This window comes from Numenius arquata, chromosome 5, assembly GCF_964106895.1.
Source record: "Numenius arquata chromosome 5, bNumArq3.hap1.1, whole genome shotgun sequence".
NCBI classification, from domain to species: domain Eukaryota; kingdom Metazoa; phylum Chordata; class Aves; order Charadriiformes; family Scolopacidae; genus Numenius; species Numenius arquata.
In genome coordinates, this window is record NC_133580.1 from 28,589,410 (window position 1) to 28,612,927 (window position 23,518).

The 23,518-nt window shown below is 42.6% G+C and overlaps 2 protein-coding genes across 3 annotated transcripts in view; one reads left to right on the plus strand and one right to left on the minus strand.

Annotated features, from left to right (window-relative positions):
* The first annotated feature begins 736 nt into the window (after positions 1-736).
* Positions 737-10,861, plus strand: CASP6 (caspase 6). Of its 2 annotated transcripts, XM_074147977.1 has the most exons (8): positions 737-820; positions 2,695-2,736; positions 3,676-3,718; positions 5,761-5,907; positions 6,332-6,408; positions 6,859-7,034; positions 8,614-8,770; positions 9,386-10,861. In XM_074147977.1, exons 1-8 carry the CDS (start codon positions 790-792, stop codon positions 9,622-9,624), a joined length of 912 nt encoding a protein of 303 aa, XP_074004078.1. In that variant the 5' UTR covers positions 737-789; the 3' UTR covers positions 9,625-10,861. The 2 variants fall into 2 exon arrangements, with proteins under 2 accessions (XP_074004078.1, XP_074004079.1); XM_074147978.1 differs by lacking the exon at positions 5,761-5,907 and having other exon boundaries at positions 790-820; positions 9,386-10,855.
* A 343-nt stretch (positions 10,862-11,204) lies between these two features.
* The window catches only part of MCUB (mitochondrial calcium uniporter dominant negative subunit beta), a 55,905-nt gene continuing 43,591 nt past the window's right edge, over positions 11,205-23,518 (minus strand). Inside the window, exons 2-8 of the mRNA XM_074147714.1 lie at positions 20,332-20,404; positions 19,917-20,087; positions 15,231-15,335; positions 14,841-15,001; positions 13,804-14,007; positions 12,362-12,478; positions 11,205-11,416 (exon numbers count right to left, since the gene is read on the minus strand). Of these exons, the coding sequence (XP_074003815.1) occupies positions 11,339-11,416; positions 12,362-12,478; positions 13,804-14,007; positions 14,841-15,001; positions 15,231-15,335; positions 19,917-20,087; positions 20,332-20,404 (909 nt within the window). The 3' untranslated portion in view covers positions 11,205-11,338. The remainder of the gene's footprint in view (positions 11,417-12,361; positions 12,479-13,803; positions 14,008-14,840; positions 15,002-15,230; positions 15,336-19,916; positions 20,088-20,331; positions 20,405-23,518) is intronic.

Consider the following 23,518-nt stretch of genomic DNA (forward strand, 5'->3'; position numbering starts at 1 on the left):
TCCAGTACCTAAAGGGGGCCTACAGGAGAGATGGGGATGGACTCTTTATCAGGGACTTTAGCGATAGGTAATAGGATAGGCAATAGGATGAGGGGCAACAGCTTCAAACTGGAAGAGGGTAGATTTAGATTAGATATTAGGAAGAAATTTTTCACTATGAGGGTGGTGAGACACTGGAACAGGGTGCCCAGGGAAGTTGTGGATGCCCCATCCCTGGAAGTGTTCAAGGCCAGGCTGGATGGGGCTTTGAGCAACCTGGTCTGGTGGGAAGTGTCCCTTCCCACGGCAGGGGGGTTGGAACTCAATGATCTTTAAGGTCCCTTCCAACTCTAACCATTCCATGATTCTATATTTCAGGATGACGCTTTTGTGTGTGACAGCGCAGTTAGTTAGCGAAACACGGTCACTAAAGCACCCGTCGCAGTAATACAGCTAGCGCATGACCACCTGGAAAAGTAACAGGGGACGCTTTAACACATCACCCTTCGATTTTCCCGGCGCAGTTTCGACCCACGGCAGCCGGACCCCGCCATCTCCCGAGCAGGGGCGCCCGCCGCCGCCTCTGGAATGCCCCACAGCCCCCGCCGGCTTGCTGCCGCCCGCCCCGGCCACCGGGACCCCGCGGCTCTTCCCCCGTCCTCTCCCGCCCCTTTTCTTACAAGAGGAAAGGGCGGTAAAAGATCTGCCCCCGAGGGGGTGGCCTGGGCCGGGCCAGGGAGGCGGGCCGGCCCCGGAAAGGCGCGGAGCAGAGCAGAGCAGAGCACGGCAGGTCTACCTCTCTCGGCGGTCATGGCGGGCTCGGAGCAGCGGCGGCCAGCAGGTGGGTAGGTAGGTGGGTGGGTAGGTAGGTAGGTAGGTAGGTAGGTGGGTGGGCGGCAGGTAATGGCGGCCGGCAGGTGGGTAGGTGGGAGGGCGGCAGGTAATGGTGGGCGCCCCCGCGGTTGGGGGGCGTCGGTTGATCCGTCGGTCTCCGACCGTTAACGGTCGCGGCGGTCCCCAGGCCGCGCTCTGGCGACCGGGCTTTCAACTGACCGTCCCCCGCGGGGGAAGAGCGGGGTGCCTTTGTGAGGGTGGCGCGGGGAGAGGGGCTTCCCCCTCTCGGCTGAGCCGCGGCGGTGGCTGGAGGAGTTCTGCCCGGAGGTCGCTGCCGACCCTGGTGGGCAGCGCGGCCTTTGCTTCCCTTCCGAGAAGGAAGGGGAGCGGGGAAAGGCGGCCGGCGGGGAGAAGGGCGCGGGGAGGCGGCGGCCAACACGGAAGTCGATTCCCCCTCGCTGAGGGGAAAGTCCCCCCGCCATCGCTGAGGGAGGGGAGCGGCGGGAAGCCCGGCCCGGCCTCCGGGGGGAGAGCGGGGAAACGGGGCGGCTTTGTCAACACAGAAAGAAAACATCATCAAAAAGAGGGGAAAACACCCCGGGCAGCCGGCGTTCAGGTGCCCGGGAGGGAGGGTGATGTGTAGCATGAGGACAAGAGGGGAGAGGAGCAGCAAACACCTGTGTGGGTTTGGTTCCCCAGGATGTTCTTAGGCTTACATAGAGGTTTTTTGGGGTTTTGAGTTTGTTTGTTTGTTTTTTTTCTTTTTGGTGGTTTTTTTGTTTGGGTTTTTTTGGGGTTGGTTTTTTTTTTTTTGGTACCATTTGGTTCCTTGTACTTTCTAAATGCCGTGCACTTTGACTCAAAGGATAGACCTTGAGATTAAAAGGTAGGCAGGGCTGTGGGCTATCAGATGCGGCTGTTATCAGGCCAGTGCACACCTGAACTTTGATTCCCTTGCAACGATCCTCCTTCACAAGATTTAAAACAAGTAAGTAGTCCCGTTGAGGGCAATCGGTTTTTAGAACAAGCAGAAAGCTTTCCATAAATCATAGTTTAAGGAGCGTTACTCGAATACAGCTGCAATGTGACAGTGGCAAGGGAAAGCTAAAGACTAGGAACTGGCTCAACAGGGTTAAAAAAACAGGAAGACCATCTTTCCCTAGTTTCCTTTGGCCCAGGAATTCTGTTCTTCCTATGTCTACGTGAGACCATTTTCCATCTAAAACCTTGTTGACTATAACATTTTTATGGTCTGTTGGGTTTTTTTGGGGGGTGGATTACTCCCTCCCCCTTAAGTTGAGGCAAAAGCATCAGCCAGATCTCAGGTACACAAGCAAAAACACTGTAAATTTAAACATACAGATGCGCTCTTAAAGATCCCTGGCTTCGTGTTATCAACAGAGCCACAGGACTAGGTATTGTTGCCATTTACACTTGTTTTTGAGGACTTCTGTCATGAATCTGACCTACATGTTATGTTTCAAGCAAACTGAAATAGGTTTTTTTTGTGCATTCAGGTAACTAGCGATAACTGTAAGACTTGACACCTGAAAGCACATTGGTATTTGCCAGTGTGAAATTTATGTGTTAATAGTAACACTTAGAAGCACTAAGTGTTACTAAGGGGCGACTTCCTTTGAGCCACCCTTTCCTGTGCTATATTGTTCAACATAAAAGCTTCTAAATCCAAGTCTAGATTTCTGCAAGTTTATTCTAATGTCTTTATGAACTTTGCTCCTCGATCCATACATAGCTACGTTAGTTTATTTTGCCAAAGGCTTTAATCACATGTGAAAAACGGATGTGAAAAGGTAGTATCGTATATATGAAGTAGTTTGTAAAACAGATGTACACATGACCCATCTTCTCTTTTAATTGCAGGTGATGTCCAGTTGGATAGCCGACCTACATTAACCACCCCAGGTACATTATAGTACAAAGTTTTCATAATGTGGTAGTTGAGCCCTGGAACAGGCTGCCCAGGGAGGTTGTGGAGTCCCCTTCTTTGGAGATTTTCAAGACCCGTCTGGATGCAGTCCTGAGTAGCATTCTCTAAGCAATCCTGCTTCAGCAGGGGAGTTGGACTAGATGATCTATACGGTCTATACGGTCCCTTCCAACTCTAAAAAAATTCAGTGAAATTCAGTTAGTCTCCACCGGTACTAGTAGGAGCTGTGATTTTATAGCCCATTGAGGTGTTCAAGCAAAAGGAATAAATACTTTTGCCTGACCATCTGCAAGTCTTTATGTCTGCGTGCTCCCAAGATGTGCATGTTCCCACAATGTTACCTTTACGTGCAGTCTGTTACTGGAGATACTTATGTCTATGTAGTTTAGCAGAAGAAAAGGTATGTATCTTGCATCTCCTCAGTTGTCCTTTACTATACATACTGTTACACTACCTGCTATGACTCATGCTGCATCCAGCCTCAAAGAGAATGCTCAGCTTTGCATTAGCAGCATTACTGAAATAAAAGAAACACCGGTGTATTTTTAGATTATGTAAAATCGTAACTACTGAGTTAGAGACCCTGTTTTAATAAATGCAGCCAGCTAGTTCGTTATATAAAATCATGATCTCTGAATGTGTCTATATTGATACAGGTACATAGGCAGATACAAAACATGCATATCTTGACCACCTAAAATGCAGACTGTTGCAGTCAGTTTTAAGAACTGCCCCCAAAAACTGTGGGTGCAGACAAACGCTAATGAAGCTGTTTAACCGTATGCCTAATTACGTGATGTGTGAATGAGCTTCTGGTTCACATTAACGGCTAAACTTCAAGGCTGGATGCACAAGATCAAATTGTTTCTTTTTAATGAATGATTTAATGACTAAATCACTTTTTGATCTAACAGATGGAAATCAGAACATCACAGAAGTGGATGCACTTGATATAAGGTAAAGTTCTGATGGCAGTGACAGAGAGACGGCCCATGGCATTGAGGTCAGTGCAGGGTTTTCTGATTTTTGTTAAGAATGTGACTGGATTATTCAGCTCAACTCCACCCACTTACAGAACACATTTCTAGTTTTAGCTACAGCAGATGTAGAACCACGCGTCTTATCATGAAGGCATGCAGAAGGGACTCTTAGGAGTGGACTCCTTTTATGTTAGGCAACGTGAAGAGACTGTGGCAAAAATACCACCACAATCTAAGGAACAATTGAGCAGACTAAGTGATAGGGTGTTGCACAGGAATATATTCCTCTAGAAGAAGGGTAAAGGGACCGTGGGATAGTGATTCCATGAATTTTTCCTGTTCCACCTTACAATATCATCTAGCCCTGGAGAGGGCAAACTACCTGCCTGATAACTTCCTTGGCCTCACCCACTCAGTGAATATAGCCGAGCAGAGGAAAAACTATTTAGGGAACCATGTTTTAATGGTAATTCACAGGATCCAGGGACCTAACTGTCCAAAGTCCCTGTTAGCCCTACATCTAGCTGAATCCCAAGGAAGATAAATTGCCAAAATCCAAATAAACTCTGGTACCAGTACAGGGAAAATACCATTCGTAATTACAGGGCTAAAGTTTATCATCTTTGCATTTTATCTTGTGAAATATTCAAATTGGGGAGAGTGTGATAAAGCACCCCACTTAACTTTTCTTATTGGTTATCCACACAATGTTGTAGAAATCCCCCCATTTCTAAGAGTCATCCAGAATTCCTGTTCCCTGTTTGAATTCGTATGCAGGTATTACAAAAAGATGCTTTATTAAGGTGCTGCTCATAATAAAGTGGAGAAGCAGAAATAGTTTACGGGTAACTTTGCTCGTTTTGTAGTAAAACAAGAGCATTCTGCTGATGAAACTGCATTCTTTAAGTAATGTCTGCAGGCAAATATTCTAAGCAACTTCTTCCACCGATTGCACCAAAAGTGAATGTTCCATAGCAGGCAAAAAACCCAGTAACGTGCCAAAGGTGACAGCCCTGACTAGAGGCAGTCCTAGGGCAGCATGACCTGGGTTGTCATTCTGTACATCTGTAGCACTGGCCTTGGCTATTGCCAGAAGCATTTTAGTTTCTATTCCCTACACCAATACCTCCGTCTACAAAAGCAGTAAGATTGTCTGCTTTGTTTCGCGAAATACAGATGTGCCAACGTTTGGGAACAATCTTTTGGGTCCAAGTGTATAGTCCACAGCATGCTATCACAGACTTCTATCTTATGTTTTGCTCACAGAACAGTAAAATTGCTAAAAGCTACTTCAAACGCACAGGTGCTCCGCACGTTTGTTGTCACGATAAAGTCCTCTGCTTAGAAGCTGGGTCAGTCATTTGTACTGTCCTTCAGCTATAGGGTTTTTGTTGGCTTTTTTAAAAACTTCAATGAACAGTTATATTGTCATAGCTTTCATTTTGTTAGGGTAAATAATACAAATTTCTTCTCCTTTGCAAGACACATTATACGTATCACCTCATCGCCCGTTTATAGCCTATTGGTTATGATGCAGGACTCGGTTTAGTTAGAACAACTTGAAGCAAATCTCAGATAGCTACAATTCCAAATAAGTACATATGCACTATCCAATTATGTTAAAGTAATATTTAGCTAAACACCTAACATAGAGAATTGGAGCCAACTCTAAAGTGCACCGTTACATGCCTTACTGCGTTACTAATGAGACACCCTCCTGACCAGAAAATACAAAGACATTGTAGAGAAACTGTTCAACCTATCTGATAGAGCCTAGTACACAACCAAAACTAGTTTTTACTGAATTGCTTAACATGGCCAAGCTTTTCAAAAAGACCTAGCGATTTAGGCTTTTCCTAAAATGTTGCACGTTTTGAGGTCTGTCTTCTGAAACTGGGTCCTCAGACTCTAGTCAGTTATAAAATCTCAACTAGCAGGAATACAGGAAGGGAATTCAATTAGCCATTAACTAACATTCGCCTAACATTTATCAAGAATGTTTTCCGTCTCTGGCAACAGGGAAACGCTCAATCCTGCAGTGCAATACAAAATGAACCATCAAAGAAGAGGAGTTGCGTTAATTTTCAATCACGAGCACTTCTTTTGGCATTTGAAGCTGCGAGACAGATGTGGGACTCTTGCAGACAGAAACAATCTGAAACGCAGGTAAGAAACTTGGTTTCTCTACTCAAGCTTAAAAAGCTAAACTTCAGAAATCACGGTCAAATAAGCAGTAACCTAAGTCTTACATTTAAGTATAGACCAAAAGGTTTTTGCAGACATCAGCACCTATGCAATCTTGGCAAAGAAAGCCATAATAAAAAACCTTTGAGTCACAGAAACTGCTGGCACAAGTCCTATCATTTCAGTGCATCCAGACTTCTCTTAGAACAAACTCTGTGAAGTGACGTTAGGTATTACACCTGAATGTGACACCAGTTTGAGTTCAAAATCAAGTTTAGTAGTTTTTTTCATAAATAATGCATAAGCATGAATATTCATTCTCTCACAGGGAAAGCAACTGAGTTGATAGCAACTGACATATAGTTTGAGCAAGATTTTTACTGATACTGATGTGTTTTAACAATAGTTTGACAGACCTTGGATTTGAAGTCAGAGTTTTTGATGATCTGAAAGCAGAAGATGTGCTGCAGAAAATCTGTGAAGGTAGGAGACTATATTTTGGTTATGTCTAACTATTTGTAGCAGAATTTTCAGATATATTTTCTTCCATTCTCTCTGTTCTTCTAACTTAAAATAATGTTTGTGCATAAGGGAGTTGTTTATCATTAGAAGGACTTAAGGGTTTGACTTCAGATAATTTTATTGCAATGTAAGTGAAGCTTCTGTGGAGAGAACTAATGAGGTTGCTAAAAGATGAAAGGAAGTACCTGCAGCTGGGAGGAGTTAGTAACATTCTTTTTACTTGTAGTGGCCCTTATCTTCAGTCGTGTTGAATCCTTGCACCTTCACATCTCTGCAGTGTTATACTATCTGAAAACAGGGTTCATTTGACAAAAAACTGATCAGAGATTAAATTATATGATAGAAATGTACAATGTTTGTTAAACCTAAAGATCACCGTGTAGTTGTTTAAACACCACTTGACTATTTCAGCCTCTAAGGATGACCACAGCAACGCTGACTGCTTTGTTTGTGTCTTCCTGAGTCATGGTGAGAACGATCACGTTTATGCGTTTGACGACCAAATCAAAATTGAGACAATCACAGACATGTTCAGAGGAGACAAGTGTCAGAGTCTGGTAGGCAAACCGAAGATTTTTATCATTCAGGTAAGATGTCTGTTTCTGAATTCAGTGGAGTTAACACTGACCTATGTCTTCTTGTAATACAGAAGTCCGTTTTCCCGATACAGTCTTTCCACAAGGGAAACTTTTTGCATCTTTAGGAAAGAAGGTATGGAAAACTGTTCCTTAAAGGCATTCAAGACAATGATTCTTCTTTTTTTTTTAAGAAAAAAACCCTTTATGTACACAAGTGTTAATATTATGATTCTAGCTGTATTTAATAAGAAGTAATTTTATGAAGAGCAACCCAAATTAAGCCCATGTTGGATTGACTGTCGGTGTATATTTAATGGCAGAGAAGACAGCACTGTTTTTTTGAGAAAGTTGTGTACGAACTCAGCTCAGTTGCTACTGTTCACACCTCACAGCCCTAGGCTAGGCTGAAGAAGGGTATAAAACCTCCTAATCTTCACTGTCACCTTCCAGGCAAGTCCCTTTACTTGATCCTTACAGAAGTTGTTTTTTGTGGGTTTTATGTTTGGTGGTGATGTTTTTTCTGGTTCTCTTTGTTGTTTTGTTTGTTTTCTGTCCATAACCAATACTTGGCATCTCCGCAGAATTTAAAGAATCATTTAAGGGTCTGCTGTCTCAGAAATACTGCTTGTGCCAAGTGGTCAAGTAAAGCCACGTAACCTCCTGTTTCGCTCCTTGGTTCCCAGGATAATGCAGGTTGGAAGGGACCTCAGGAGATCTCTGGCCCAGCCTCCTGTTCAAAGCAGAGTCAGTTATAGGGTCAAACCAGGTTATGCAAGGCTTTATCCCATCTTTATCCAGATTACAACTAGCAAACTCAAATAAGAACCTGGCCTTCAGCAGATTATAATTCTAGTATTTTATAGACTGATTCTAAGAATTGCCTTTTTTTCAAATGAAAGCTTCCTTAGGGACAAGGCTGCTGCAAGAATCAGCACATGGTTAATTTATCTTTCATTAGGACTCATTCAGCTTTGGTTGTTTTTAAACAGGTGCCAAAGATGGAAAAATATTTACATATTCCAATTTTAATTCAGTTTGGAGGAGATGGCTCAGGGGAATGTTATCAATGTTATAAACGCCTGGTGGGAGGGAATAAAGAAGAAGGAGCCAGGCTCTTTTCAGTGGTGCCCAGCGACAGGACAAAAGGCAACTGGCACAAATTAAAAGACATGAAATTGCATCTCAACAAAGGAAACCACTTTTTTACTGTGAGGGTGGTCAAACACTGGAAGAGGTCATCCGGAGAGGCTGTGGAGTGTCCATCTATGAAGATACTTGAAAGCTGACTGGACATAGTCCTGAACGACCTGCTCTAGCTAACCCTGTTTGAGCCAGGGGGGTTGGACTAGATGATCTCAAGAGGTCCCTTCCAATCTCATCAATTCTGTGATCATCCAAGAGCTTTCACTGGACTTCATCACCAATATTTTAATTGATAGAGAAGCACATGGGTCTTTATGCATGCAGACTCATGGTAACGTACAACACCTAACTGAACAGAAGTCCCCTCTGGTTAGTGTCAGAAGTATCATATTAACATGGGTGAACTTGGCAGGGGTGAAAGCGTAACCATACTTCTCATCAACAGGCATGTCGAGGTGATAAACATGACAACCCAGTTATTGTTCAGGATTCAATAGACAGTAGCGATGAATCTGCTGTCAATGAGACTGAAGTGGATGCAGCTGGTGTCTACACCCTGCCTGCTGGTGCGGACTTTATCATGTGCTACTCTGTGGCGCAAGGTGAGTTCTAATATTTTACACCTCATCTCTAATGCTTCACTGTTACAAGCTTGAACACTTCTTCGTTTGGCAGCCAAAGTAATGAGTACGGTTCCAGGTCATCTGTTTTGCATGTCTGATAAGTGACATCTCGTCTTGGAAAGAGCTTCACGCGTTAAGGAAAAAGTGAAAATAAACTATCAAGGTTGCAGTTAATTTGCCAAGCAGAAACATTCTCATCATAATCTTGCTGTTGAGCTGTCTGCTGACAGCAAGCATTCCCATCTTTTCTAGGATTGTAGGATTCTGGTGGCTTATAAATTTGCTTGTGCTACGTAGCTGTCCTCTCCAGTCCTCCGTGTATCTTGTCCTCACTCCCACCTGCTCTCTTCCGAAGTGCAGATACAATCCTGTAAGCTACCACTCCCTGAACCACATTCCTCTTGGCTGAGCACAACAAGTGACCCCAAAGCCATTTCCCATCTATAATGAAATCACGTAATTGGCAAAGTAAGATTCACACCCATTAGTAATCTCCTATGGATGCAGCTAGCGAGCAGTAACTCTCACGAATATTTTTCAAGTGGCATAGCTACTTACGTTTGCATATAATTTTATGTTCCTGTTCTGCAATAGGTTACTTTTCTCATCGTGAAACTGTAAATGGCTCCTGGTACATTCAAGATCTGTGCGAGGCGCTTAGGAAGCACGGCTCTTCCTTGGAGTTCACAGAACTTCTTACTGTCGTTAACAGGAAAGTATCTTATCGCAAAGTGGATAGATGCAGTGACATTAATGCTTTAGGAAAAAAACAGATTCCCTGTTTTGCTTCAATGTTAACTAAAAAATTGTATTTTCACCCCAAATCTAAGTAGATTGTTGCTTAACAATGAGAACCATTAACTAACACTCACTGCAGAAGTGAAAAACACACGTTAGTCCAGGAAACTAATATTCTACAAGACTGTCTGCAAAAACACTGGGATAAAACATGATAGTTTGCATATATAATAGTTTCTAGAATCTTACAGCAATTTTAAAGCTACTATTACAGCTTTGCTCATCTCAGGGAATTTCGGAAAAACTGACTGGTGCAAAACTGTTAAGAGGTGCTCAGATTTTGCTGCAATTGGTACTCTAGATTTACTTTTTTTCTTAAAAGTTTTTTGCTTGATTGCTGTCTAACTATTGCACATTTTACAACATTTCAAATGTTGTATTAGATTAGCTTTTCTTGCTCCAAGAGCACGGTTTACAGGGAATACATCTGTGGGGCATCTTTTGATACCTGTGGACAGCAGTATCCCTTACCTTCCAATTTCTGTCAATTTATAGCTTTTTAGACATTTTTAAATTTTCTCTCAACACTAAAAAGGAACTTAATTCCTTGAGTACAACTGTAGCATTAATATAGATAAAGGGCTTCTTTATGCTTGCACATCATTTACGGTTAGGGCACAATTAAAGCTTGCTGGTGCTTTGCATCCTCAGGAGAAAAGCAAGCGGTAGTGAAATGAGACCACATATGGCTTGCTTAGCGTGGCTTTGGGTAAGCTCGCCTCCTACACATCTCTAAAGCTAAAGCAAATCATTTCAAGGTTCCAGCTTCACTTACAACTGCTGGACGTCTCTAGGCAGCTCTGTGTAGCGGTTTACATACAACATACGCAGACCTTCCTACTTCAGGCCTTGGTGCTGGATCAGCCTCTTCCTCCCCTTGGCCCCAGAGGAGATCAGCCACACACTGTCACGGTGTATATAAAAGTGGTAGTGCCTTTGTTACCACAGGATGTTTCACCACCGGCTTGTTACTACTGCAGCATCAGTTGATAGTTACCAGAAGCGGGTATTTCTTTTATTATTTTGTACATTATTGGTACACAACGCTTAACTCTGGGGGACAGTGGTGAACTCAAGCTGAGAAAAGTGTCTTAATCCACTTTCCTGGGTATAAAAGAATTGGTTTACTGGCTCTGCTTTAGTTAAATCTTTCCATATATTATGTTCTGAATCATAGATGTTCAATCTTACTATGGATACTTTTAAGCTTTGTATAAATCATGAATGGATATTCAATTTCAAATTCAAATTCTTTCAATAAAATGCAACAGCAAAATATAAATGATTTTGTATTAAATGAGTTTGGTATATCTTACTCTTCCAGCAATATTTACTAAAAAAGCTTCCTTGTAATGCAAGTTTAACCTCCACCAATGGTGTTATATCAAAGCAGAGAGCTAGGGCAAGAAAAAAAGGAATTTCAGGAAAAAAAATCCTTAATACTCAATGCAGAAGATTATTCTATGAGCAGCCTTTGTTCTATAAAATATGCCCGTCATTTTAGCAGCAGGCAGAATGCCTCAATTTTGCTAATGAGATTTGACAACTGTCTTAAAGAACTTTGCTTCGGCAGCTTCTTTACAGTATTGAAGAAAACAAACCCGAACCATCAAATGACCAAATCATTTTTGGAGATATTTATTGCAACTTTTAAAACTATAGTGGTCAAAAGAATCCAGTTCCTGACGAGTAACTAAATGTTCATATCAACTCTGAAAGGGCAATTCCAATGTATATACAAAACCAAAGTCAGTCCTTGTCACTGATTTCCTGGATGGGAAGCCTCAGGTGCAGAGGGTGGCGCAGACGCCTCAGGGATTCTTCTGCCTGCCAGGGCAAGAGAGAGCGAGAGTTCATCCTTCTGCAGCCCTCTGTTTTCTCCTCCTCTTTCACACATCCACTATCTTTCCTTTCTCAGAAGGCTTTGGTCTTACACGAGAAACCAAACTAATCAAATGGGAGATGCTGCCCATCTACAGACCTGCTCAGGCAGCCAGAGAGAAGCGTGTGCCCTGCCCATCCACCCACCCACCCGCACCCCGAAGTATTATCTTCCCGAAATTACAATTACAAAATTCATACTCAAAGGCTACTGAAAAGCCATCAAACTCTAGCCTTATGCCAAATGCGGCTCATGAAATGATACCCTGAACCACAGGTCTGGAACTAAAATGAGGGGTAGTTCCAATTTTCTTTTATGAGACATGGAACACAGGACTGGGGAGATGGAGTGGGGGAGTAAGAATTGAGGAGTGGGATCTGCTACGTTTTTTTTCATGAAGATGACAAAGTTTCTCCCAGGCACACACCCCACCACCTTTTACAGAATATGGGTGACTGGATGGAAATCTAAGCCTTTTACCTGAGGAATAGGATTAAGATGTCAACTGCTGAACTCTGCAAGACAGTCTCCTTCCGAGGAAAGGAGAGGATTGTGTTACCACAGCAGCGCAGCAAACACACTGTCTCCGAAAGCAATACGGCCGTTCTACTAAAATGGCCAAAACCGCAACATGTTCAAATATGCAGAAAACGGACATGTAGGGCTGATAAACTGGTTTGTGGTAAATTAAATTCATGAAGGTCTCCCTCTCTCACTGAAGTAGGTTATACCTCAATGGTGAAGACTGCATGGTTATTTAAACAGCTCAAAAACTGGCTGTTTTGAACGTATGTAACAAACCTTGAGGTCAATTTTCTCTTAGCTGAGAGTTTACTGAAAAAGTCTTAACCCAGAAGCTACTTCATTATTTAAGGACTGTATTTAAATACCTCTGCCAGGTCTTCTTTGAGCTTGTTATATCGTTCCACATTAAAATGCTGTTTTTTGGATTTCCGATAGAAGTAGTGGAGGAGCTGCCTGTCTTTAGCGTCAGGGTAAATGTAGTCCTGGTGAAGAAAGCAGGGCACGTATTTGGGGTTAGCAAGAAAACTGAGTAGAGGTCAGATGATTATCTGTACAAATGAGTTTTCAATAGAAATTCAGCCTGTTTCAGGAAAATGTACCTGGTTCAGCACACATATATGTTCTGTTAAGAGGCCACATATGAAGTTATGCCCTCATAGGTTGTAAGGGCCTTTTAGATACATGGTAGGAACCATTTCTATTGCATCTAAAGGAATTTTTAATCATAATAAAACCATAGTGTGATCTTTATAACTGGTGCCACCTGAGTCAACAGACACTACTTTCAAGGAGTCAGAGAAAGTTCAGCTACTATTTCTCAAAGACTTATTGGAAAGTCTTAAGCAATGGTGCCAGCAGATGTTCCGAAGAGCCAAGTAGTAATCTCTTTATCTACTCATGAAGAAGTGCCTTAGCCCTTCTTAAAAATCAGTGAGAAGGAGTAAAACTGGCATTCAGAGTCAGCTGGTCATAAAAACAGACACACGTCCTCTTTTCATCACTAAAGGAGCCTGGCATCTCACGAGCTCCTTAGATCCACTGGTATTACGGAAGGAAGTGTTGGCTACTCTTCCACATACCTCTATGACAAAAAGAGTTTTGCATCACAGAAAGTTCGACATCAGGATGTCCACTTTGGGAGTAAAATACAGAGCTAAACCAGGAAAAAGACACATTCCTCAAAGCCTTACAGGATTCCAGGACAAGTCTGCATGGTGCAGCTCAGTTGAGGTCTGTTTTTTTGTTACTCAGCAAACTTTTTTCTTCTAAACAATGCCTGTTTCCTGCCCCACTTCAGCTGTCCCACATTTACCGCCAGTCATTCAAAGACGAGGAAAAGCAATCAGATTATGAAGAACAAAGCAGTAACATTTTTTCAGGCACTAAATTAGGTATATTTCAATAATGCAACTGCCAGATTTCCAAACAGTTTGGCAACCTGAACCATTTATAGATAAACTCCAGCAAATAAAAGCTATTTTTTCAATTATTTGCTTCCTGCCCTGCTGTAAGGCAGCACTCACAAACTGGCAGACACTTCTTTCATCACTTTTCATTCCCTGGGTTAGGAAATGTTACAGATAGTAGTTATGCTCAGCAGCTGGTCTGCAGTTCACGCGTAACACTTCCGGGCTTGACTTTGTGTAACGCAGTGGTCATATCCAGCCCCATCAGGCATCAAACAAGTCCCTGTGCGACGGCAAGGCTGCTTACGGAATGTATTTTCATCAAAGCCCAAACACTGTGATTTTCAGAGTCAGTTATGCTCCTTTACAATACTCCAGACCTTTACAAAACGAGGACTTACCTGTCTAGTAAGAACAAAGTAGGCATAGAAAGCCATGGCACTCCCGTAAGTAATGAAGTATGTGACCGGCTCCATGATGTCCCAGGAATAGACCCACCAAGTGAGCCAGGCCAGTGCTCCCCCTTGTGTTGACATCAGAGCTAACCCGACCCATAGGAGCCTGGAGGTCTTTGCATCTGCGCTATCCATGATTCTGGCTTTCATCTAAGGAAAAGAAATACATAAACCTGATTAAGCAAACATGAGTGCAACTGATGAGCAGCTCCTCAACTATGTTTTCTCTTGCTGGGCTAGATCCTTTTTCAGGATCTTTTACTGACTCCCCCTACCAATTTGCCCTGCAGAGAAAGAAAAGGACTGAAATCCAAGGGCAGCTGGATCTGGCTCTTGTGCCCCAGGAAATCCTGCTTTTAATTCCCCCCTTCCCACTACTAGGGATTTATGTTTACTGGATTTCCATTTACCATTCAAGGCAGCTCTGGTTAACATTAAAGCTGGTCCTCACAAAGCAGGGCTGAAGCCAAAGAAAAGCTTGTCCGTTTTGTCAAGCTCTTTCTGCTGCCTCTCCTCATGCTGGGCTAGCTCAGCCTGCCCTAGAGCAACATTCATACCTTTCCTTCTTGGATTATGGCAACCATTAGTCCAAACAATTTGCCTTGCTGCCTCAGTGATACAGAAAACCTTAGCCTAAGCCACACGGATTATTTCTACCTCACTATTGATTTCTGTAATGGGTATTTAGAGCTCATACAGCAACAGGTGACTAAATGGACTTTCAATCTCAACACTAGCTATGCTGAGGCTCGTTCATGACAGCTTTCTCCAGGCGTTGTGGTTTCTAACCAGGGCATATGCATCAAAGGAGGGAAAACTGAATTGAAAATAATTTGAATTATATTTGAATTGACCCTTGTTTACTTAGCAAACAAAACAAGGCACACCCTAGCCATTCATCATGATTTTTTTCTATCACAGGACTTGATGAAAGGAAATGCTGTTGAGTTTTAAAAAAAAACCAAGTAACTCCACTTTCTAACCTGTTCAAGAGGGAGAAGCTCTTCTTTAAGATGGTCCAGTTTCTGCAGCAACTCCCTCTCTTTCCTGATCTGGTGATCTTCTAAATGTAGAGCCACGAACAGTCTGTGAACCAAGCATCTGATATCTTCCATTTCAGTAGCGTGCTCATTACTCAGCTTATCTGAAAAGAAAATGTTTGTCGTATAAAACATTTCAGGAACTCACCCTTCTTAAATTCTCTCCCCACATCCAACCCCAAAAAGCAGGACCATCCAATGGTTTAAAAAAAAAAAAAAAAAAAAGAAATTCCTTTCTCTAGACAGGTTCCAGTTTGTTCCAGTTTTCTGAGACTTCCCATGCCTTTCACTAGATGAAGTGAAATAATCAGAGTCACTAAGCATCGCTCTTACCTTTTACAGGAGGTGACACACTGTATGCCGTGTTGTTGATAACAAGTTTAAAGTCATTCATCAATAAGACCTCCATCAAGGTGGCATGAGAGACCTTGCTACCATCTGCAGAAAAAAGATTTAAGTTCTAAATCATTTATCATAAGGAATCTTAAGCATTAGCTGATATCCCTTTGGAAAAGTGCTAGAGATCTTCATTAAGAATGGCTGGAATGGAGCTGTACTTTTAGTAAATCTTGTAACTGATATTAAACAGTAAGGAGGAGCACATCAATGCAGAGTGTGTCCCTGATGCTTTCTCTAGCAGCGGTGTTTGGACTTGTCACTACTATGAGCAAACTTGTTATTTTCTTGTGTTATGACTAGAACTGACCCATTGGGAAGGGGAGGGCAGAAGAAAAAGAAGTCTTGCATAAAACAGTAGCAAATTGCAACATAAAGATCTGCATTTTTGTTTCTCCATCCTCACCCAAGTTTGCATCTTCATTAGGACAAAGGTTTTTGGGAAATTAAAAGACCTTCAAAGACCTCATCTTCAGTTATAGATTTATGTCTTTCCTTAAACAAGCTCTTCTGATCAAAAGGAGCAACGCTTGTCGGTACTGGTGTTCAGATTTTGATTAACGGTACTTGAAATCACTGTTTCACTATCAGTTGCAACAGTCTAAATAGCTAGACTGTCCAGTACAAGGCAGACCAGGAGCCACAGAGGAATCAGTCTAAAAAGCTCTGGAGAACCCTTTTCTACTCTTCTTTTTTATGCAAAAATTTACATGAATGCTATCCCATCAGCAACACAGAGAACAGGCTGGGGAAAAAAAAACCAAACATCTATTTTCAATTACTTAAAATCAGGGAGAAGGGGGCAACTGTGACATTCAATCAGGAAAGCCAGTTGTTGAAGATTTTATCCTGCTTTTATATTTGTTCCTTCTTTTTGTTCCCTCTTTACCATTTTTCTTTGCCAAAGCCCCTTTCACCCAAAATGCAGTATCTCTGTCTGCCTGGGGCTTGGAAAAGGTTTGCCACTGGTAGATGGACCACAACTTCAATACATGAAAAGACTCTCATCCAACAGCACAGACGCACTGCAGCCTTTCTCAGGGCATTCTCATTCTCATCCACACAGCAGATCTTGCAGGACTAGTACTCTGGCAACACTTCTGATTTCTTGAACAACAGGACAAACAGCTGTATCCAAATGAGAAACTGACCCCTTCCTGTTTTACATTCAATGCACAAAGGCAGATTTAATCTAAAAGCTCTGCTGAAATCTAGAAGATCTGTTTTGTCCCATCTCTGCTTGTCCCATCTCATTTCCCTGTTTAAAGGGGCATGAAGTATTGTAAATAACCTCTTTTCTTTAGTATATTACTACTCTGCCTACCTGCCGGCTTTCATACCTCCTCCTCATTTCACTGTTCACCGCACCTCACCGCAGTTAGGAGGCAAATCCCTGGAGGTGTTCAAGGCCAGGCTGGATGGGGCTTTGAGCAACCTGCTCTAGTGGAGGTGTCCCTGCCCATGGCAGGGCGGGTGGAACTCGATGATCTTTAAGGTCCCTTCCAACTCTAACCATTCTGTGATTCTATGATCACATCCCGCAGGGAGCTGAAGGCACCGAGAAGGAGCTCCTAGAGTCATTAGCAGCAACATGTAATAGAGGATCCTTGGAGCTCTCGCTGGCCCAAGTCCAGCAGATCCCAGAGCCACCCAGTAAAACCAGCACCCCCCCAGGGGGTTCAGATGGCCCAAGAACGCCCCGGAGCCGCACACCATTGCTGCTGGGCACATTGCTGTGGTACATGGGGGTTGGGAGGGTCAAAAGCCACAGAGCAGCTGCTCCACAGTAGCTGTTTGGCCCGATCTTCTTTCCTATACATAAAACCAGCATTTTCCCCTGCCAAGAGGTGGGCAGTGGCAGAAAACAGCAGCTTTACTCCCAAGATTTATAATGATCGGGCTACAAAATAGGAAGATTTTTGTATGTAAATATTTGTCACAGTGCTACTGCCTCAGCTCCTCCATCTGTCCCCATGTGCCTGGTACAGAAAGGCACTGCAGATAACCCCGCACCTGCAATTATTTATTCATCGGAACCCTGTTCTCTAGCCCCATCTGCTTCAACTACTGAACTCCACCAGCTAACGCACCAGCTGGCTCCCCAACTGTGTGGGTAGCAAAGCAAACCTGGAAGGGTTATCACTTTCAATCCAAAATCTGAAATTTTAATGTGCCCATCCACTCATTTCTTTTTTTTTCTTTTTTTCTTGCCTTTTTTTTTTAATAGTGTAATAGAACATCGAAGCTCATTTGCATCTAAATTATTAAGGTGACATTTATAAAGTGACATTTAAGCAAAAAATGCTTTTCAAAAGAAGTGCCAGACAGCCTCTTTGTTCTGGATGTGATACAACACCAATTTATTAACCTGCCCAACCTTTCATTAACTGAAAAGCAGAAAAGTTTGGGGTAGGGTGGGTAGAGTTGTTTTATTTTAGAAAATTCCCCACAGGCATTCAGCAAAAGGCTACTTTCCTTCTTATACCGAAGCACAGGTGTTCAAATGTGGATCAAGGGCCATTTTTTTTGTCTACAGAATCATAGAATGGTTTGGGTTGGAAGGGACCTTAAATATCATCGAGTTCCAACCCCCCTGCCACGGGCAGGGACACCTCCCACTAGACAGGACTAACATCAAATCTACAGAAAATGGAAGTGAGTCATCATATACAGCGCTAATGCTTTCAATTAAGGTTGGGTTTCATTTAATGGCTAAATGATACAGAAGTGTCTGCACTAAATCAAGGCTTCATAATTTTTCTTTAATAATACATGTTTGAATTCAACTCTCAGTACTTGACCAATAGTTTCTCTTTACAGTATCAGTTTCCTAATAAATTAAACATCTAAGCTGTTCTCTACTATTACAATTGCCTGGCACTTGAAAAATTAAGAGTAGAGAACTATTAACAGTCATTGTTTTAATCAAAGCGGACACTGTTTCTATTCCAACGTTGGGCAGCGGCAGGCGGGTGTGCTTAAATAGAGGAGATAAATGAGGTGAAAACAGCCCAGATGCCTTTCCACTTTGGAACCTGCTGCCTGTCCTTGCTAAAAACCCCGGACTTGCAGGTTTCTTACAGAAATTATCTTATGCTTCACAAGTGACCGACATTTGCACCGAAGCAGAATAAGTAGTGTGCATAAAGCTTTCGCTGACATACCACAGAAGAATGGGATTCAGCACTGAATCACAAATACCTCTGTCAGGGATGTCTCTGCACAGATAGTACTCAGAGGTTAAGCATTTGCTGGCACACCTTGGTTAGCCCTGCCTCATCCCAGTAAAGAATCCTTTTTAGTGAGAACTCCCACGTTAATGGGAAGGACAGCTTCTGACAACCATGATTTCTCACAGTGAAGATACAAGAGTTTCTTAAGAAATTATCTTTTTCAAGAGAATTCTCTACCTTTGCTGCCTGGCAGATAAAGCATTAAAAAAAGCCTCAACAAAACACCACCAAAGTTCCTATGTACACGAAGCTCATGCACACACTGGGATCCACGCAGATCACCCCTCCATTGCCCTAGAGAATATAAATGTATTGCTCTATGGGGTATTTTCCTACTAAATGCGCTTTTAAAGGCAACTAAGGCAGCTTCTCCTAGATCTTTGGCATTCTGATCTTCTAGGAGCATCAATCTATTTTCAGTTCCTTTGAAAGTCCCTGTACCACTCTGCTATCACAACCAGGAAGAAAGGGGATATTATGAATGCATCCAGTTATGAGCCTTTGGACCAACCTTCCTTGACAACATCCTTTCTTTCTGCGTGTTACATGATGGAAAATAAATCTTTCTATAGGGATGTAGCTACGCCTTTTTTTTTTTTCTTTCATTTTAGGGGGGATGAGGGAAAAAATTGATGCTTTTAGTTAGCCAAATTGAAGTACCTATTCTACCAGACTCAGGCAAGAGAGCTACATCTCTTTTATTTTTGAGACAGTCCTTCACTAAGAGCAAGACTTAGGACACTGGGATAAACAGTATGTTACAAGGAAGAAAGCCCACATCAACACTAACGTATCAGTATAGCTTTTTCCTTTCAACCCAAGGGCCCCGAAGTATTATTCTCTAGCTCATTAATTAAACTTCAGCAACGTCTCAAAAAGCTGCCCTTTATTATTGGACACATTATCTCCTTGCTTAGCTCTTATTAAGTTTTCCATGAGTTTAAGTTTGTAGTATGGCAAATAGATTCTTCTAGCTCCAGGTAACACAGAACAACAGGCAGATGTCACATTCAAGAGCCCAACTGGTTGCCTTTAAGAATGATCACAGAGGACAAGGAAAGAAAAAGACACCAAGGAAACCAGAAGAGAGACACCTATTTAAAGACAGCATGACAAAAGGAAGCTACCTGAAAAAGATAATAGAGAACACTACTGGGATTTAAGGGTGGTTACAGTAACATGTCCAATTCTGCATTGTTAATCAGCCTTTCCAAGAGTACTTGGATATTAAATCTGAAACACCAATAAACCCCAGAAGCATTCAAGAACTACCCCAACAGTAACAATGCTAAACCCGATGGAGGACTGTGCTCCTGTGCTTCAGGCAAGTAGTACAATCCGTTTGAAAAGGAATGTATTCATTTTGAGGAGTGACGGAAATGCAAGATACCTGTTGCAAAGACTTCCGCCCTCTCAATTCCTTTATCTTCTCTCTGCACATCCCGCAGGAACGCCCCTACGGTGGTAACCACTGGCTTAACAGTGAACCGACAGCGTTCACGTCTTGTGGGCAGCGTAAGAGTTATCACAGGAAGACCATGTCTGTAATTAATAGTTACTTCTGCCAAAAAAAAAAAAAAAAAGTGAAATATTGTAAGTTTTAGTTTAATTTTAAAACACAGGATGAATAAAGAAAACCACACAGTACATTCTAGATTTCTTTAACGAGAGAACATATAGAATGTATATATCTATATGGGGCATATAGATATATACATACATATAACATGCGACTAATGTAATCTCACCCACCCCACACACAAAATAAATGAAACAGAAGGGGGCAAACCTGCTGTGCCACTTACCGTCAGATGGCACCAGCGTGCTGTACGGTGCTGCTCCTTCCCAGCCCTGCCAAACTCCTGCACGGCTCCGCACCTGCAGCACGGACACAGGAAGCTTGCTTTAGAAAGGGTAAGATACAAGATTTTTACTGGTCAAAAGCAGCACCCAGCCTTGTCAGAGTGATCTGCTTCTGTGTGACGTGACAGCAGAGGCGTGTCTGTCTGAAGAACTCCAATTTGCGTGTAAAAGATGGAACCATCCTTACAGAAAGCACAAACGTTGCCAAAGGTATTAAGGTATTGCCCATAGTTAAACTTTTCGTCTAGCATGGTTTAAATAACTCAAGGAAAAAAGAGAAAAGGAAGAAAAGAAAGGGAAAAAAAAAAAAAAAAAAAGTACTGTTTCTGAAGTGCTTCATGCAACTCTTACAACAAGCCCTCTCCTCTCCCTCAAAAACCAGCTGCTTGGAAAGATCTCTACATGGTGGTGCCTGAAGGCAGAAGTGTTCTGCAGCAGTTTAGAGTCCGCAGCGTAACTTCAAACAGTGGGCATAGTTCCAGTGAAGCCTTTTACTGCCGAATCATAAACAGAATGGCACTCTTAATCTCAAATTAAATAGGTGACTGAGGTCACCCCCTTTGGCTTCATAATTATGTACCGAAAGTTAACTGTTGACATTCATTCATGGTGTTAAAAGACAGTAAAAATGCAGCTTGCCAAAGTATGGAAGATTTTTTATTTTTTAAATATGAATGGCTGTTTCAACTCCAGCTGAGATGCCGCCGCAACTAACGGCACCACCAGCCTCTGGTACCACCTCGAAGGAGGCAAATCCCAATGCACTAAGTATTCCCTACGTCCTAGGACAGTGATGACAGCAGGTTTTTGAACCTGCATGGTTGCACTCCCAAGCCCATCCCTTCCAGGGACATCAGTGAGAACCGTCAAGACACTTCAAGTCGGCCACGTCAAAACAGAGAAGACAAACTGCTCCCATTAGACCTGTGTACTTAAAGCAGTCCCGCCACGCTGTGGAAGATGCGACTGCTCCCACACAAAAGTTCCCCGCTTCTACAGCTAGTAGCCCTGCAAAAGGAGCAGAACGATTTTATTGCAACAACTCCTACAAAGCAGGCATTACTGCTATAAACTAAGCGTAAGAGGCAGAAGTAAGAATGGAAATCACATCCCTGACTAAGCTGGTTACAAAGATTCTGCGTGGGCTGGACCAAGGCACGGGGTTTGAAATACAGTAGCTGGGGGAAGCAGAAAACGATGCGGGGAGAGATGACAGGGACCGATTCTCCCTCTGGTGAGATTTATAGCTCATCTTTCTGAAGGCCACAGCATTTCAGAGTCTGCAAGCTTATCTCCTTCGACAAGGCAGGAAAGGGAAACTACAAACGCAGGAGGCCTCTGCCCATTCAGTACGCCAAGCACTACCCACCACTTTCACGTGGTCTATTTGTTTTTAAAGAATCACAAGCTGGACCGTTTGGATAGGCATATGCTATTAGGTTAAATAAAGAACTCATCTGTAAAATGAATCTGTGTGTTTCGAAGATTCTGTCCTTGCCCTAGCTTTCTACCTGGAATAAGCCCTTTTCAGGATTTAAAGAAAATAAAATAAATCACTCTGGGAGTCTCCAAGACTAAGAAATCCGTGTATTGTAATCTTCAGGCATCAAAGGCAGTCAGAAACCTAGGCTGAATAGCCAAATACCTCGATCACAAGAGTGTTGTTTAAAAAAAGGTAGACACTAGGAGTGCAGGAACGCCAAAAGGCCACCCAAAGCTAGGACGTGTTTGTTCTCCAGCAGAGCAAGAGACTTTCCCTGGAGCAGAGCGGCGCACACAGCCCAGCCCACCAGTTCTCTCCTCATCTACAGGCAGCACCTACACCCACAAAACACGTAGAAACACACAGCCCAACAGTGGGGAGACAACATTCAACATATGATCTGTTTTTCCACAAAAGACCCTGAAACACACCAATGAGAACAATCCACGGTAATACTCGATAGCCTTAAATATAACAACTGTGTTGTTTCTTCAGAGGGATATATTTAAGGAACTAATTTTTTTTTTACAGACACTTGGTACGTAACTTCGCGATCAGTATCTAGATATCCACCATCCAACACACCCCAGGCACTGAACTGCATCCAGCCTGTAACTGAAGGTTACCCAATTTCTTTTGCTGTGAATTTGGCTATCTGCTTTATTTATGGAGGAAACACTGCATTCAACAATTAATGTATCTCAGTATGTTAATATATTAATATGTATTAAGTTAAAATATTTATTACATTAAATTCCATTTATTGAAATAAGATCTTTAAGGTATTTAATTCTATTATTCTTTACACTTTGACGTTTACCATTCATGATCCCTTGAAAGAATCTCTATGTGCTGAAGCTTTTTTCTTTTTTTTAGACTGTCTATTAACGCAGCCAACTCATTAAAATCACCTGCAAAGAATATATGAAGAAAAGCAAAAGCCACCGAGCCACGCAGTTGAACCGAGTTCCAAATAATGAACTCTTTCTATACAAGCTCTAGGTTGATCAGTTGGGAAGCACAAAGGGCTGAGTTAAATTTTTTTCTCCCTGCGTTTCCAGATCTAAATCTCCGGTTTCAGTGAAGTTATTAAACCACTAGCTTGTGCCCTACGGCCAAATCACGGTGCTTCTTTCAAAATGCTTGGAATGACCCTCGCTCTGCCACTGGAAAAGAAACCAAGTTGGCAGCCACCGCAACTAAAAGGTAGGCTTGAACTACAGGACCAAAGCAATGAGGCTGCCCTCATCGTAACAGCAGTGAGAGCTGGAGTAGGAGGAGTGTATCCTGAATTAACTGCATCACAACTTTACCTTTGAGGACAGCATACTACTAACTTTTTATACGCCAGTACATGCACCTCTTGGCCAATTCATCTAACCACACAAAGGCTAAAGAAAGCTATTCTGCATCTTTCTGCAACTTGAACACACATGCGGCTAAAACACCTCGAATGCAATCACAACTATGTTTGGGAACCAGGCTAAAGGCTTGTGAACAGCATCTGGCGGTGTAACACCCTTTTCTCCCTCAGCTGTATTTGCCTCCTGACGCAAAACACATGGGAGCAGCAGTTGGCCATAGTGCTTCACCATCTCCCGATTCAATTCAAGGCATGGACGCAGGGAGTGAAAACTCATGAGAAC

Bases quoted from the DNA above. Each gene is read 5' to 3' on its own strand.
- CASP6 (XM_074147977.1), top strand. From the start codon at position 790: ATGGCGGGCTCGGAGCAGCGGCGGCCAGCAG. The intron at 821-2,694 runs GTGGGTAGGTAG...TTTTAATTGCAG, and splicing joins GGAGCAGCGGCGGCCAGCAG to GTGATGTCCAGTTGGATAGC. The intron at 5,908-6,331 runs GTAAGAAACTTG...TTTTAACAATAG, and splicing joins AGAAACAATCTGAAACGCAG to TTTGACAGACCTTGGATTTG.